We start from the raw sequence: 14,035 nt of genomic DNA, 5'->3' as shown, positions 1-14,035 counted from the left end.
AGCAGGTCGGACAGCATCTGTGGAGAGGAACACAGTTAACGTTTCGAGTCCGTATGACTTTTCAACAGAGTCATACAGACTTGAAATGTTAACTGTGCTCCTCTCCGCAGTTGCTGTCAGACCTGCTGAGTTTTTCCAGCTATTTTTGTTATTGTTTCAGATTTCCAGCGTCCGCAGTATTTTGCTTTTAACCCGTTCATTGGGCACTGTTCTGGCAATCTCTGTCAGGCAAGGGGAGGAAAGCGATTTGAAAGCTGACAGGTTTGGACCATCTATGAGAATGAGTTCAGTTACAATTATTTTTCCATTGACTGAGAGTCTCTTGTTTTGCAGGTTATGCCTTCTTGCTCTTTCAGGAGGAGTGTTCAGTTCAGGTACTGATTGACGCCTGCTTTCAAGATGACGGTAAACTCTATTTGTGCGTCTCTAGCCGCACAGTCAAGGAGAAACCGGTGAGCACAAGAGTTGCTAACCCTTTGTGATGTGCCCTGTGCCTCAAGAGTTGTGAGCTGTGCATAATGTTCCAATTGTCACCCGCTTATGGAAATTAATTTCAACCTCAAAGGGAGATGTTACTGCTGGGGATTAGAATAATTTCCATTTCAGATATAGTACTCTGCAGTAACTTGCAGTTCAAGTACAGCACAGGTTAGGCACAGTGTGAAGGCCCCTCTGCACTGCCCCATCAATGTGCAGAAGGTGCTTGGTATTACATCAGTGATGGACTTTTCCGATTATCACACCAGTCATCCTGTGAGTTTGTTGAATTAGGTGAATGTTAGTTTCTGCTTTGGCCCAATGTCTACTTCGTTTTGGATTGGGAACCCAACTCATGCTAAGTAGGACCCATACAGGCACTGTTGTCCAATCAGTCAGCACTGGATTCCTCAGCCCAGAACAGACTCTGGTTGTATTTTTAAATTGTATCCACTTAAAGTTTAGGTTGAAAAAAAAGTGGAGGTGGAGGGGTCTCCCATTTAAGGTAGAGATGAAGGTAGAGTAGAATGAGGGCATTAGTCTTTGGAATTCTCTTCCACAAAGAGCAGTGAAGGCTGCGTCACTCAATACGTGTATGACTGAGTTACACGGATATTTGACGGACGGGAGTCGAGGGTTATGGGGGACAGGCGGGAAACTGAAGTCCAGGGCACAGTCAGATCAGCCATGATCTTACTGAATAGCAGAGTAGGCTCGAGGGGCAGAATGGCCTACCCCTGTTTCTATTTCTTTGTTTGTAAGAAGAACCTATCAGTTGGTTTTGAGATGTCTGACATTTCATTCCATCCCACTTCTAAGGCTCAATGGGTGCATGAAGCGTATGATATGTGACTTGGGAGCCTCTTTTCTGTAACTTGATTCAACTGTTACCTTAAACAAATAAACTTGGAGTTTGCCAATCGCAACCTGCCGGTTCAGTTCTTCTGTGGCTGTTTTGGTTAAGTTCTGTTCTAAGGAACCTCTGGTTCCTTGATGATATGCAATCCTCCAATTAGGTCAGCTTCACCCACTGAGCAGGTTACAATCTTGGAGGCAGAAGGTGCTTATTCGTACGAGTACAGTCTGGTGTTGGAGCGGATATGGGGCTCGAGAGCTCATTTCGGGGCCGAATAGGATTCCAAGGTCACAAATGGTCTGGTTCAACCTCCAGATAGTGACCAGAGAAAGGGTTAGAGTCACTAGCTGGGCAACAGAGGTTGTGGCAGAAACTGAGGTTGGTGTTGGTTGGTGTTTGTTTGCAACAGTGATCTGGATGAAGAAATTGAGGGCAAATTCACTGATAAAAAGAAAGGAGAAAAAAAGAAAGTCTTGCACTCATTACAGGACCTTCCACAGCCACAGGACAGTCCCAACATACTTTACAGGCAATTAAGTACTTCTGAAGTGTAGCTTTCGTTGTCATGTTGGAAATGCAGCAGCAATTTTGCACACAGCAAGCTCCCCCCAAACAACAAAATGATAATGATCAGATAATCTGTTTTCAGTGATGGTGATTGAGGGCAAAATATTGGCCAGGACACTGGAGATAGCTCCTCTGCTCTTCTTCAAAATAGTGCCGTAAAATATTTTACGTGCACCTGAGAAGGTAGACGGGGCCTCGATTTAATGTCTCATCTAGAAAACACCACCTCTGACAGTGCAGTACTTCCTGATATTGCACTGGAGTGTCAGTGCAGATTTGGGTGCTGAAATCCTTGAGTCGGACTTGAACCCACAACCTTCTGAGTTGGAGACGCGTGTGTTACCAACTGAAGCACAGGGAACACCAAAATCTGAAGTTGTGTCGGTTTAAGGATCTTAAGTAGAAATTTCCCCCCAGCTAAATATTGCGAAGACTGAAACCACTGAGCTTGGTTCCCGTCAAATGCTCCATCACTGGCCACCGACTCCATCCTTGCCCGTGGTCACTGACTGAGATTGAACCAGACTGTTCAAAATCTGGTCTCCTATTTGATCCAAAGACGAGCTATCGACCCATTATCCACTCCCAACACCAAGACTGCCTACATCCACTTCCGCAACGTGGTCAATCTCTGGCCTTGACTCAGCCCATCTGTTGCTGAAACCCTCATCCACATCTTTCTTTGCTCCGCAGTTCACTATTCCAACAGTTAATTTGGCCATGTTGCACACCCCATAAATGCATCAGCGCATCCAAAAATCCTAACTCATGCCAAGGCAAGTCCAGTTCACCCATCATTGAATTCTGATCTGGAAACACATGATTTTTAAAATTCTCGACCTTATTTTCAAATCTCTCCATAGTTCACCCTTCCTAGCTCTATAATCTTCCGCGACCCTCCAAGATCTCTGCACTCCTCTAAATCTGGCCCCTTGTTCTGCCTCCAATTTTCATGGCTCCACCATTGATGGCTATGCCTTCAGATGCTTGGACCTAAAGCTCTGGAGTTCCCTCCCTCAGCGGCTGTGCTTCTTTGCATCCCTCTGCTCTTTTTAATTGCTCCTTTGAAACTTACCTCCAACCAAGTTTTTGGCCACCTGTCCTCTTGATGTGGCTCAGGGTCAAATTCGATTTGACCATGTTGCTTTGAAGCACACTGGGATGTTTTACCATGTTAAAGGTGCAATATAAATACAAGTTGTTGAGAAAAACAGATTGGAAGCCAACCTAGATGTGATGTGGGTAAATAGGTCGCTATCTGGCAACTTTCCTTTTTATAGGTATGTTATAGTTTTTGTCCTTGAGTTGGGGCAACACCGTTAAGTGTAAACCCCAGAGGGTCTACAACGGAAGACAGACTTGGATGTTATTGGAAGTGAATCTCTGAATGTTAGCAACCATTAACCATGTTGTAAGGTGTCGGGCATAGGCTTTAAGGTATTTGTAGTCTTTGGTAGTTCAACATGAAGTATTTATTAATGACTAGAAACTATATACATTGGTACAGTAAAGCTAGGAGCTGTCTCCATGCTTACTTCTACACATGGCTTTGTCGGACACTACACCTTAGATGTGGGTCAAGTGTTCTTTTACATTACTATGTGGGCAGTACTATATTCAGTCCCATGTTAACCCTTTACATGCCAGACCCTTACACTAAAAGCCACATGGCTTTTATCAAGCAAAGAGAGTTCAAAGGTGTGTGTTGCCAGGAACTCTCAGTATTTAGCTATTTTCCCCTTCCCCTCCTTCCATTAACGCTCTGCTAAACAGCTGTTTTTCCTATTCACGCCCAATGAACGTTGAACATGACTGGGAAACTTAGACCAGGAGAGAGTGATGAGCTGACCTTAGGAACACTGGAACATAGGAACAGGAGTAGGCCATTCAGCCCATTGAGCTTGCTCTGCCATTCAATATGATCAGGGCTGATCATCCACTTCAATGCCTTTTCCCATCCCCCTTTATGCCATTGGTATTTAGAAATCTGTCAATCTATGTTTTACATACTCAGTGACTGAGCTTCCACAGCCCCCTGGAGGAGAGAATTCCAAAGATTTACAACCCTCTGAGTCAAAACATTTCTCCTCATCCCAGTCCTAAGTGGCTTCCCCCTTATTTTGAAATTTTGTCCCCCTCATCCTAGATTCCCCAACTAGGGAAAACATCTTACCTGCATCTACCCTGTCTGTCCCTTGAAGTATTTCGTAGGTTTCAACATGATCACCCTCTCATTCTTCGAAACTCTCTAGAGAACACAGACCTTGCCGATTGATCGATTTTACACCTTTCCCACCTTCCCTCGCTCTGCCTTGCCGTCCTTCCAGCCTGCCCCCATTCCCCATCCCCCTGCTCGACTGTCCACTCCACTCCTGCCCACGTGTGCTGGGCTCATTTGTAGCATCCCATCTGCCCCCCTCCCCCCACCCCACCCAAGCAGGGATTAGATTTTACTTGCTCTGGCAATAGGAAGGGGTTAAAATCCCGTTGGTGGATCGGTGTCCCGCTTGAACCGTGGACCGCTGTGGTTGGGCGGGGAACAGTGCAGAGCAGGAAGCGAACCTGGAATCTTCTGAGTTACCATGGTAAATTTACTGCAGGTGGTGCGTTAGTTTATCGGTTTTGCTTCCCTTTCTGGCTTCAGGTGCAGATCAGACCCTGGAGTCTGAGTGACAGTGACTTTGTATTGGATGGCTCGCAACCTCTAGATCCCAGGAAGACTGTGTTTGTGGGAGGGGTCCCGAGACCACTGAAAGCTGGTAAGTTATCGATTGCTTCTTTTACTTAAGAGGGACCCTTGCAAGACTGTGCAAAGTCGCGGTTAGCTCCAAAGGACAGGGTCATTCCCACTGGCTTCTGCTGAATGTCCAGCTGAAGACTTGGTCAAACACCATGAGAGGCTTAAGTCTTAAGGGTGGGCAAGACGCAGAAGAGTTGGGTGGGTTGAAGAGTGGCAAATGAATACAGGGTTTGGTAAACTAAGTGAATTTGAATCTGACACCAAACCTGGTTTTGCAATTTGAACATCCTAATTGTGTTTGATCACATCTTTGAACTGCTCAGTGTCCCTCAGCAGTCGTTGTAAAAGGGAATAAACACCGACAATGATGCTTTTTTTCCTCTTCTCTGGGTTGAGCCTTAGCTTTAACTGAACTTTCTGTTCTTGTCTTTTTCTACAAATGGTAAAGGGAGGCTCCAGGCCTTTATAGGTCTCTAGTTGCACACACTGTCCTACGCCATTCACTATGGCATGACAAGTGTTACTGTGAACAAGAATCTTCTGCACGCCAACCATAAATGAGGTAGTGCTGACAAAACACCACGTGTTCACTTACCAATCAGCATGTCACTAAGTTGTCTTGAGCCCAATGTCGCATTTCCTACCTCAAGACCACCTTGGCTATTTCCTTTCACACCGTATTGACACGGTTGAGTCAACAGGCACAAAACAGCACATCCTGCAACGCCAATGGGAAACAAACTACACCATCAGCTAAATTGCGAACTGATATGTTGTGGTTTAATTCTTGAGTGATAGAACTGAGAAGCAGAGAATTTATGTCAAACTTGGACAGAATCTTGGTGAGACTGCGTTGGGAGCACAATGCACGGTTCTGGTGTGCATATTATTTTAAAAAATGGTTATAAAGCAGCCAGAGAAGATACAAACCAAACTTACAAGGATGAGGCCAGAACTGAGAGGTTATCCCCCATCAGGAAAGATGGCATAGGCTGGGACTGATTTCTCCCAAAAAGAGAAGGCCTAAGGGCGACCTGTCAGAGGTTCTGAAGTTTATAGGAGGGTTTGTTAGTGTGGACGTAGCAAGGCGGCTTCCAGCTGCAGCTGAGACCAGAACCAGGGGTAATAAATATGACAATCGCAAAGAAATCCAGTCAGGGAATTGAGGAGAAGCCCCTTTGTCCACAGAATGGTGAGAAAGTGAAACTCGCTACCAAATGTGGTGAATGGCATAGTTGCGTTTAAGGGGGAATTAGCTAAAACATGAGGCAGGGAGAAATAGATATGTCTATAGGGCTGAATTTTACGTGCCCTTGGCGGGCATGTTTCCTACGTGGTGCGGGGGCAAGGGGCACATAAAATAGGACGCTGCCCACCCGCCTTACCACTCACCCCCCCGAGCTCACCTCCAAAATACACTGGGGGGAGGGGGAGGGTGCCGAAATCAACAGTCCATCCACCTTATTTAAATAAATAATCAAAGGTCACTTAGGCTTGCTCTCAAGCCAGTTGACCCCGATAATACACTGCCCACACCATAAAAGGTTTGGTGTGGCCGGCCGGATGGGAGTGGGCAGCCTGATTCCCCCCCCCCCGACTTTTATGTTTAAAGCAGGGGGGTGCTTGCTCTTCAGCGGCTGCCCTTTGCCGGTCCCAGGGTGACCCACCCCGAAGGTTGAATCTCCCCCTTTCTTCCAACCTGCCCCCCCACCCCTTCCCCTAACCTACTCGAACCCTCCCGGCCCAAGACGGCAGACTTACCTGCCTGAGGGGATCCCACGGGCCTTGGCCTGCTTCTTCGCCTGCAGGACCCAGCAGCTGGCACTGACACGGTCCCTGGTGCTGCTGGGATGAATGGAACTCCCGGCCAATCGCCCCACGAGGGGGGCGGAAGTCCCAGTCGGCTCTCGTTAATCTGCCCTGCAGCACTTCGTGGCTGCAAGGCAGGTCAACATGGATCGTGTCGGCTCTGAGCCAGCCCACACTGTGTGCCCCCCCTCTCCCCCCCCACAAACCCATATTATTCTGCCCATTGATAGGGCTCCATACCCTTGGCTGAGAGGAGGCTCATGTGGAGCATAAACACAAGAGGAGACCATTAGGACGCACTGGCCTGTTTCTATTGCTATACGTGTTGTGTAACTTATTAAATCCTGAAACATCTTGGAAAAGGAATAGCTCCAGCCAGTTCCTGATTCCTCACCACGATGCAAATCCATCAACACAAAGCACGAACCTTAAATGGTGACAACAGACCAAACCCTGATGCTCCGTAGTGTGTCCACACAAATAGTATGGTAGAGCCGCTTCCGTAATCAAAGCTTCTGGAGGCTTCTGTAGAAATCCCGAGGCAGGCCTGGATCACGTCGCTGCCTCGACCTTTGCCCCTGCGACCTCTGAACTGGAAGCTCGCAGTCATTGGACACGGCCACCCCGTCCCAGCTGTTCACTCTTGGTCAGCTCCTGCCATGGTGCAGGGGAGGGGATGCTGCCCTAGTGACCGTGAAGGAAGGGCAGAGCATGCCCCAGTCATCATGTTGGTGCAAGTTCGAGGTGTTCGCGTGGTCTTGCTAAACGGGATTGGTCATGGGAGGAGATTGGAGGTAGGGGAGCAAGATAGGCAGCGAGACAGCAATCTTGGCGAATTGCTGCTATCCATGCTGCTTTGGGTTAAGAATTGATCCCCTACCCCCCTTCCATTATCCCGTGATCCTGGTCAGAAGGAAGGAACTCACTGTGTGAGTAATTGGGCGGGTCTGAACTGTCCATGATCCAGGTTTTGGCCCATGAGGTCTTGTGGCTCAGTGGATCGTGCCCCTGCCTCTGAGCCAGAAGCCCCTGTGTCCACGTCACACCCCAGGTTAGCCATGGAGGGAGCGTTCATGATGTGGTTCAAACAGGTTGATAATGAGCCTGCTGGTCTTTCCGACTATTCACCAAAAGTGGAAGAAAGTTTGCGTGAAGGTATGAAACAGACATACTTTATGGAGCAACGTGTGAAGCCAGTGCCCAAGTCTCATTCTCTGTGCATTATGTTTTTTGTTCTGGGCTCCCATGCAATGAATGGGATGTGGTTTGGGGTTTTGGGGGGAGGGGAGGTGGTGGGGTGGGGGAGGGTGGTGGTGGAGATGATGCAGAGTTTGCTAAGTTGTGAGTTTGCTGTTGCAGTGGAGCTCGCCATGATCATGGACCAGCTGTACGGAGGAGTTTGCTATGCTGGCATTGACACTGACCCTGAGCTGAAATACCCCAAAGGAGCGGGCAGGGTGGCGTTCGCCAATCAACAGAGCTATATCGCGGCCATCAGCGCTCGCTTCATCCAGCTACAGCATCGGGACATCGACAAACGGGTAAGAGCCCCTCGTGCATCCAGCTCGGGACTTTTCTCCTTAGAACAGAAGAAGGTGGAGAGGAAATTTAATACAGGCATTCAAAACCGTGAAAGAGAAAACTTACCTTAATTATAACACCTTTTCAGGATGTCCCAAGTGTTTACAGCCAGTTATGTACTTGTGGAGTGAGCTCACAGTTGTGATTTATGAAAAGCAGCAGCCAGAGATGTTGGGCAGAATGAGCACAGCTCCCAGGATAAGGGGCAGGCCGTGTAAGACTCACTGAGATGAGGAGGAATCTCTTCACTCAGAGGGTGGTGAATCTTTGGAATTTTCTTTGGAAGCTCAGTTATTGAGCATGTTCAAAGCAGAAATCAATAAGATTTCTGGATACGGATGATGTCGAGGGACATGGGGAGAGGTAGACGATCAGCCTTGACCTGTTCCAATAGCGGAGCAGACTCGATGGGCCAAATGGCCTACTCCTGTTTCCTCTGTCCCTATTGTCCATTCAGCGGGCAGCACAGCAAGCTCCCGCAAACAGCAATATGATCGGATCATCTCTGTTTAAAGCCTGTCGGTTGAGGGATAAATATTGGCCGCAGACAACGTTCTTGTTGGAAATCGTGCGTCTTTTACGTTCACCTGAAAGGGCAGATGGGACCTCCCGTGGCCTACAGTTCGAGAGGGAAAAAAAATAGGGAGGGAACTGGTTCCCCGGTTGGGGTGGGTGGGGTCAGTAACCAGATGCATGTTTAATCTGATGGGCAAAAGGGCTGAGAAGCGGGGATGAGAATTTCGGAGAGCCGTGATCTGGAATGCACCGATTGGAAGGACAGTAGAAGCAAGTTGAGCAGCACCGTGCAGAGGGATAAACCTAAAAGAGGGAAAGAAAAATATATCACAGGGCCGCCCGCGGGGCAAGAGCGGGTGAGTGGGGTTAATGGGATAGCTCTTCCAAAGAGATGGCACAGGCACAATGGGCCAAACGGCCTCCTTCAGTCCTGTGAGATTCCTCGTTGGCTCCCACAAGTGGGTCAACTTGCAGAGCAGGCCATCGGATTTTCGTTGGGTGAGGTGTGAAATAGTTGCAGCTATTGACGCGACCCCCCGGTTGGCACCACAGTCCTCCCGGTCGCTTCACCGCAGCCCTCCGCCTGGCATCGGCTTGCCTCTGTTGCCCGGGGCTCCCTCGTTTCCAAACGCGGGGAGAAAGGGTGTCGTGAGTTTCGAGCGTGGTGCAGAATCCTGAGCAGCAGGGATTGGGTGGAGAGGGGTGGCCGGGCTGCCACCAGAGGGCAGCGGAGAGCAGAGTTGCAGTCTTGTAACGTGCATTGTCGCAGGAAATAGGAGCCAGGAGCAAGATGCTAAAGCCAAGGGAAAAGCTCTGCTGGAAGGGGGAAGATGACACGGCTGCAGTTTTGAAGAACGGGCAGTTCGAGTTATCATCAAATCCCTGGGCCAATGTTAAATAAAAACACGTAAATCAGACAATGTTTACCCTTGTTGGTGAGATACCGTGATCGTAAAGGCTGTTGTTTACTTGCACTACTGCACTGCACTGTAGTGCGTTAACATTGAAGCTCGCTGAAACTTTGAGTCTAGATAAGGTGCTATATTAAGACAAGTAGTTATTTATGTCTAAGAGATGTTGGACGGAGTGAGCACAGCTACACAAACTCCTGGCAGCTCTCCGTTCATGGCTGGTGCAGCCTGCCCCCTGGTGGCTACCTATAGATGAAGCCTCGGTGAAAATCTGTGCATCTTGGAGAATTAATTGTTCACTTGCAGCAATGGGTGATTGAGACCCCCCCCCCGGACCCAAGTTTGTTTTTGTGGGGGGGGGGGCAACATAATGTCAAAAGCAGAAGGAAAGCCGAGGAAAGGAACATGATTTGTGGTACAAATTTCTCCCCCCCGTATCGATGGAAACAAACTCTCACTTGTTTCCAGTAACTAGGGTCACTTTCATCCGGCCGGTAATTTGTGTGCGAGATCTGGATGTTCTGATAACTCCCGGCCCCCTCCTCTTGCTCCCCCCGCCCCCCTCCGGAGAGCCGCGAGTTCACTCCGCCCTTTGAGAGGAGCATCGCCCCCAGTCGTTGATCTCGGAGCAGCGCAGAGTGAACTGGGGATAAAAACATAAAGCAGGCCGTGACATAAAGAGGGTCAGATGGGCACTTAAGTGGAGATTTGTTGAGGGGTGGGGGGGCGGGGGGCAGGTTTAAGAGTAGGCTGGCGAAGCGGTTACCCGACTGGATTAGTAATCCAGAGGCCTGGACTCGTGTCGTGGAGACATGAGTTCACATCCTGCCACAGCGAGCGGGGAGAGAAGGGGGGGGTGGAGTTCAAATGGAATAAATTCAGAATTAAAAGCTAGAATCGGTGACGGTGACCGTGAAATGTCGTTAAAAAACCCAACTGGTTCGCCTGGGGGAACGAAATCTGCCTTCCTCGCCCTGTCTGGCCGATACGTGACCCTAGGGAGTGTGGCTGATGCTGAACTCCCTCTGGGGTACCCAGCTCATCCTTATTCCGGAAGGCAGCTCACCGCCTCATCCTGAGGGGGACTTAGGGATGGCCGCCTGGGCTTTTAAAAAAAAAATCAATAAATCCGCCAAGGACTAGATGGTTCGGAGATGGTGGGGGGGAACGACGGAGGAGGAGACGTTTTGCTGAGTCCCTGTGCTTTCTCTCGTTGGCCAGGTGGAGGTGAAGCCCTACGTCCTGGTGGACCAGCTGTGCGATGAATGTCAGGGCGCCCACTGCAACGGCAAGTTCGCCCCGTTCTTCTGCGCCAACATCACGTGCCTGCAGTACTACTGCGACTACTGCTGGACGAGCATCCATTCCCAGGCTGGACGCGAGTACCACAAGCCGCTGGTGAAGGAGGGCGGGGAGAGGCTGAGACAGCTACCCTTCCGCTGGAGCTGAACACAGCTTGTCCCCTGTCCTTTTTTTTTTTTCCTATTTTTTTGGGGGGATGGTGAGGCGAAGCTGTGGGACCCACGAATCGATATTTAGTGGCTATTTGTTAACCTGCAGTTCCTTTATCTAGAAGTGTTTGTGCACAGAATTACCGACCCAATATATCTTTGTTTAAAAAAATAAATAAATAAATCTGGCTTTGCCTGTTCACCCATCTTGTTAGTGCAGATGTATAAATGAAGGTGTAATAAGTGTTTTTTTTTTTTTTGCAGTTCTCCACCCATGAATTTTTTTTCTCTTTTCTTTTTGGTCAGGGGGTGAGCAATTTAATTGTTTATATGCACCAAGCAGGGTGAATCTGGGTACACTGATAATGCAGCCAGCGGCATGTGGGACTGAGCAGTGACGGGCTGGAGTGTTTGCCAGTGGCAGAGTGCATGTGTTAAGTGGTGTGGAAAGGTGTCGGTAGGGTGTGCCGGGAAAGCGCAGTCAGTGCTCATGGGCGTTGTTGTCAAGATGGGGCGGACGAGAAGGGCTAGGGTTAGACCTTTCCCTCCTCCGTGGGAGTGGAGGGGGGTTGCTGATCTGGAAGCTTTGTTGTCTCGTACTTGTAGGGGCAGTTCCTTCAGCGGGAGCCCAGGCCAGTATCCGCTTGCCAAGTGCGCACTTCACACCCCCCCCGCCCCCCCCAAACCCCTTCCCTCCACACGAACGTCACTCCGTGGAGGGCAGTTCTCGTCCACCTGATTAAGACCCGATAGTTGCAGAGCAGGTCCAGAGGGCCTGAGATGGGAAAGAATGGCCTGTCTTTTTTTTTGGGTGCCCGGTCACAGCCGGGTTCCTGGCAGCTGAAGGCATCAATGGGTCAGCAATCCCCCACGTGCATGCACAACACCCCGGGTCTGTGCTGAGTGAGTTACTCTCACTTTGACCACTCCAATCTAAGGATTTGGGATTGACTATGACTTCCCCCCCGCCCCCCCCAAGTTTCTGGTGTTGGTGACTGCAGGTGTGCCTAAGTGCCAGTGTTCAGGTGGGAACCGGATGGCCAGTGATACCTTCCACAGCTGCAGACATATGTCTGTTTTGGTGGGGCATCCTGGACAGGTGGGGGTGGTGTTCACTGAAAATTGGAGAAACGTATTCAAGATTAACGATCTTGAGGAGAGGATTGATAAACTGTTGATGAAGAGAAGTTAGTCTGTCTCCATGACTGACCTACTGTGTACATGTGGAATGTTTTGTTTGTATCTTTAGTTGTATTGCACAGGTTTCTGGTTGAAATGGTTGAGATCTCTGTAGCTCTGCTTGTTATACAGGGGCTGATTTTTTTTAAAAATGGATCCACCTTTAGGGATGTATTCAACAGTGACTAAGATAATGACATTACTTCAGCAGATTGTCCCTTGAACATATGTTTGATGTCGGCTGTCTTTAGATAGTCTTCCCAAAGACACAGGTGACCAGGACTTGCAAGTGGACCCAATCTGTCCTTGAAGGGAACTGGGTGTTGTAGCACATTAGTTGCTGGCCTTTCGATAGCAACCCCCCCTCTCTCTCTCCCCCCCCTCCCCCCACCCCTCTCTCTCTCCCCCCCCTCCCCCCACCGCAGCCCCAGCCCCAACTGTAGAATGAGTTGGGGTCAGTCTCAATTCAATTGCTAGTGGGCGTGGGCCCAAATCACAAACTGCTCTTTTGGTGCCACGTTTGCACTAAGTTGGCATGGCTGATGGCTGAGGAAAGGAACTCTGGAACCCGGGGCATCATTTTGGGGTTTGAGACCCAAGCCCGTTCTTGGGGCAGAAGAGAGTGTGATTTACTCTACACCTTCTCTACCCAGTCGTGCTCGCTGTTGGTGCTCGGTGCCTGAAATGAAAGTGTTTGTTCCTCATCAAGATGGCATCTCTCACCTTGCTGAGGGCTGAACCCAAAAATATTCTTGGATGGCCAATGGCAAAGAAGATTCTTCAGGGGACGTAGGCCAAGATTCTGTGTTGACCAGAGTATCCTTGTCGTGCACACCTTCATCCATCTCTCTGCCACACTGCCCCACAGTGCTGGAAGAGTTGATGTTACTAAGCCATGAGTTGGCTGAGGTTTGCCTGTAATGTTATTTTGGGACCAGCAGTGTGCTGCCACTTTACCTCTTGACAATGCCTTTTCCCTGGTTGTTAGTTTAATGCAGTAAGGATGGCAATTGGAGCCGGGTCACTGTTCAAACACTGTCACCCTGTAGTTCTACCAGAACCCTCTTCACTTGTTACGTGAATGGTTTGGTTTGCTAGAAGCATCCCTTTACGCTTTGCCACTGCCCCCTGTTCCAGTTCAGTTAATGCCACAGTGCCATAGCCTCAGGAGACACAGGAGCAGCAGCGACAGGCACAATAAGTCAACTGGCTTCCTTCGATGTTGTATGGTTCTGTGATGGGCCTGGGGTGGAGGAGAGAGTCGGTTCATATCTGAGCAGCAGAGATCAAGTGCTTACTGGGCTGGCCTTCTCTTGCCTTGGTGATTGAGAAGGGGATGTCTTGAGGACAAGGTTTCAGTGGTGATCTTTCACCTGAAACAGACCAAATTGGGCTGCCCGTCATCGGGTCACACTGAATTCACCTTTTGGAACACTGGCTCAGTTGAGTGAGTTTGATGCTGAGTAACGATGGGTCACATCTGTTGTGAGAGTGTAAAGTAAACAGTCTTGCAGAGCTGTGCAAGATGGGAGGAGGGTGTAGGCACCAGAAGTTGGTGAAGTTCACATAAATGTGTAGTGCAAATGCATTGTTTTGAATTCTGTTGGGGGAAAATGGTTCTTTTAACCATGCTGTTGGTTTGACAGATAAAAATGGTGCCCTGTCCCAGTCCATCACTTGTTATTTTGTGCGCATCTTGAGTTTCGTAGCTGGATTTTTAATGTTTTCTCTTCAAGCCATCGAGCCAGAGTATGCAGCCTGTCTCTGTTTTCCCCCCCACACCAGCTTGTTGGCACACTGATACTTCAAAGAAGTCTTCCAGATCTCTTAGCTGCTCTTCAGAAGCCTCTCTGATGCTTCCTCCCATCTCTCCCAACACCAGTTGGGGTTTTTTTGCCTTTCATGAGCTTCACAGCTACTCCAGTCTCAGACATTGGGCCTTGCCTCC

General features: G+C 49.2%; 1 protein-coding gene across 1 annotated transcript in view; it reads left to right on the top strand.

The window, feature by feature from the left end:
* LOC144694838 (cytoplasmic polyadenylation element-binding protein 2-like) overlaps positions 1–11,113 on the top strand; it is a 34,440-nt gene extending 23,327 nt beyond the window's left edge. The window contains exons 5-8 of the mRNA XM_078565465.1: positions 334–452; positions 4,545–4,659; positions 7,809–7,990; positions 10,679–11,113. Coding sequence (XP_078421591.1) covers positions 334–452; positions 4,545–4,659; positions 7,809–7,990; positions 10,679–10,906 — 644 coding nt within the window. The 3' untranslated portion in view covers positions 10,907–11,113. The remainder of the gene's footprint in view (positions 1–333; positions 453–4,544; positions 4,660–7,808; positions 7,991–10,678) is intronic.
* The last annotated feature ends 2,922 nt before the right edge of the window (positions 11,114–14,035 follow it).

The sequence above is a fragment of the Cetorhinus maximus genome, chromosome 20 (genome assembly GCF_964194155.1).
Source record: "Cetorhinus maximus chromosome 20, sCetMax3.hap1.1, whole genome shotgun sequence".
Taxonomy (NCBI): Eukaryota; Metazoa; Chordata; class Chondrichthyes; order Lamniformes; family Cetorhinidae; genus Cetorhinus; species Cetorhinus maximus.
Note: the sequence above shows the minus strand (reverse complement) of the source record. Positions and strands in the feature narration are given on the sequence as shown.